The 2,500-nt window shown below is 48.9% G+C and overlaps 1 protein-coding gene across 1 annotated transcript in view; it reads right to left on the bottom strand.

Annotated features, from left to right (window-relative positions):
- LOC125028287 overlaps window positions 1–1,825 on the bottom strand; it is a 4,401-nt gene extending 2,576 nt beyond the window's left edge. Inside the window, exon 1 of the mRNA XM_047617731.1 lies at window positions 893–1,825. Coding sequence (XP_047473687.1) covers window positions 893–1,009 — 117 coding nt within the window. The 5' untranslated portion in view covers window positions 1,010–1,825. The remainder of the gene's footprint in view (window positions 1–892) is intronic.
- Window positions 1,826–2,500: the final 675 nt, after the last annotated feature.

A 2,500-nucleotide genomic window follows, 5' to 3' on the forward strand; every position in this document is an offset into this window, starting at 1 on the left:
CACTTAAACCTTTCTTGTCTCGTTTCCATTCTTGCAACCCTTTCATTCGGACTTTTTTCCATTCTCTTTCTCCCGACCCTCTAATGACCTGCTATATGTAACTCATACATTCTACCCCCTTTTCTAATATCGAAAGCTATTTTCATTGCTCGTTATTTTCATTACCCCTTTACATTTTCCATGTTTATTCCCCCTTCCCTTGTCATCTGCTTGGTCTGTCCCAACAACACCCTTTTTCACATTTCCATGCGATGTAAATAAACAGTTTTTGAGCCAACCGGTTTTCCCTTTTTATCCTTCCCCTCCCAGCCCTCTGTATTTCGTCCCATATTAAAATGGAGCTGTGTTTAACTGCTATCGTTCCACGAACATTTCCTTCGACAACTAGACCCTCTTGCATTGCCACGCCGATTAGCACTACCATGCGAGTACCCCCCCCCCCCACACACTTCTTCTCTGACGCCCTCTTCCGCTGCTCCTTCCACTCCCGCCTTCTCTCTCCTACCATGCTGTTAGCGGGTGCCCCCTCCAGCTTCGTGTCACCTCGCACTCACACGGGGGTCCGCCTGCCGCAAACACTTTCATTACCCACGAATACCAGCGAGCGGCAAAAAAGCTTTAATGCCTCGTTAGGAAGAAGAGTGAAAACGCAGTCCCTGCAGGAAATGCAGCTCTTCGGGCGTGATTGTGCGAAACGGTGTGGGAAAATTCTTGGCCCCCTCATTAACTTTCTGTATTGCTAATTTTCAATTACACTTTTACTATTGTTATTTGTCATTTTTCATAATAGAGTAAGCACAGTTCACTTTCGCAAACCGACGGAAGCAGGAGAGAAAACAGAAGCGGGAAAAGGCGGCGCTCGGGTTGGCAGTAGTCTTCCGGATTTTCTCACCAAAAGTTTAGAAGCAAAGCGCTCGACTGACCGCCGACCGTTCCATCCAGGCGCCATGCAACCTGCCTTCGCAATGGCCGCGCCGGATATGACAAGCGCCTTCGCCCAGCGGCGCATCACGTTTTCATCTTGTCCAGTTGTCCGCGCTGTTCTGGCTTGGTTCGAGTATCAAGGCACTCGCAGTTACAACGCCACAGCAAGAACCGAGTCGAACGTCTGAACCTCACGAAGGAGAAGCCATCACAGCAAACAAGTAAAAGGGAAAATAATAAGCATAAAAACCAGATGAAAGAAGGCGACTCCAGCCATAAACAAGAAGAGAAAGCACTCCACCAGAGCCCGAGCCTCGCTATGCTCGGCCTATAAAAGAGGCATAATTCCTAGCGAGATCAGGTAGGACAGTTAAGGGCCCGATGTGTTTCTGCTGCGAGTCCAGCTGGGCTTTCCCCCGCTTGCTCCGCAGGGCTTCGCCATTAAGACGTGCGCGGGCGGCACGGCACTCGCCTCCTGGGAAAAAGGAATAATAATGAAACAATAAACTCCCTTTCCGCTCTCCCCTTCATGGCCCTCCCGAGTACCCAAACAGCACACGAGTTCCCAGGTGAAGGTGCCGCTGGGCCGCCGGCATGACGTGGCAATGTGGAGGCACAACGTCCCTGCTGCCTTTGTGGCACCTGTGCTTCACGCTTCCTCGCTACCGTGTTCTCTTTCCTTACTCGTCTCCCCTTTCTCCCTTGCCCTTTCTCTTTCCGCTCTGTTGTATCACATAAATGAGTATAGCAGAGAAGGCAATAATCTGTCAGGCTTGCAGGTGATATCGCAGTGCCTGTGAGCACACGGATTACCACGGCCCGCCCTTGAAATATACGAGGGAACAAAAGTGCATCAATAATTCCGAAAGCCGAACTTAAAATAGCTGGCAGCCTCGGTCTCTCTTTCTCCCTCCGTCTGCCGACTTTCTCTGCCTTTCCGCCTCTTTTCTCTTTTTGTTAGTCACCTTTGTCTCCTTTTCGTCGCACGCACAACACGGAATTGAGACTCAAAAGGAAACACCTGGAACAAAAAGGGAGAGAAACGCTGAGTCAGTTCCTAAAACCAAAATACGCCCCAATCTAACAAAGACGCGGCTACAACGTCATATATGCAGATACCTTTCAGGTTATCAAACTTTTCATATATCAAAATTGGTGAAATATCTGCCTTGTCTTTTTTCGACAAGTGAAAAACTAGAAAGAATGACAGCCGCAAGTACTATCAGCATTAAACGAAATCGCCGTCTAAACACTGCTTGCAATTTAATACCTATAAATGCTCCATGTAATTGATTTCTGAAAGCTTTGAAAAATCGCGCTAGCGTTACACAATATGCAAAATTGCATTTGCATGTGTGCGCCCATGAGGGTATATACAAGCATTTTGTTTATGAGTGTTACGTGGCACAGGAACAGCCTGGGTCACAGCTCTCCAACAACGCACTGACCCCGGATCAAGGTCACGTCGGAGAGGCAGGAACCTGAGGAGCAACAGTCCTCTCTTGTCTCCCCGCGTGCCGTGTCTCCCACTCATCATGTCAACACCTCTGACGCCGCCACTCGTCAGCGTCTAATC

This window comes from Penaeus chinensis, chromosome 8 (assembly GCF_019202785.1).
Source record: "Penaeus chinensis breed Huanghai No. 1 chromosome 8, ASM1920278v2, whole genome shotgun sequence".
Lineage (NCBI taxonomy): Eukaryota > Metazoa > Arthropoda > Malacostraca > Decapoda > Penaeidae > Penaeus > Penaeus chinensis.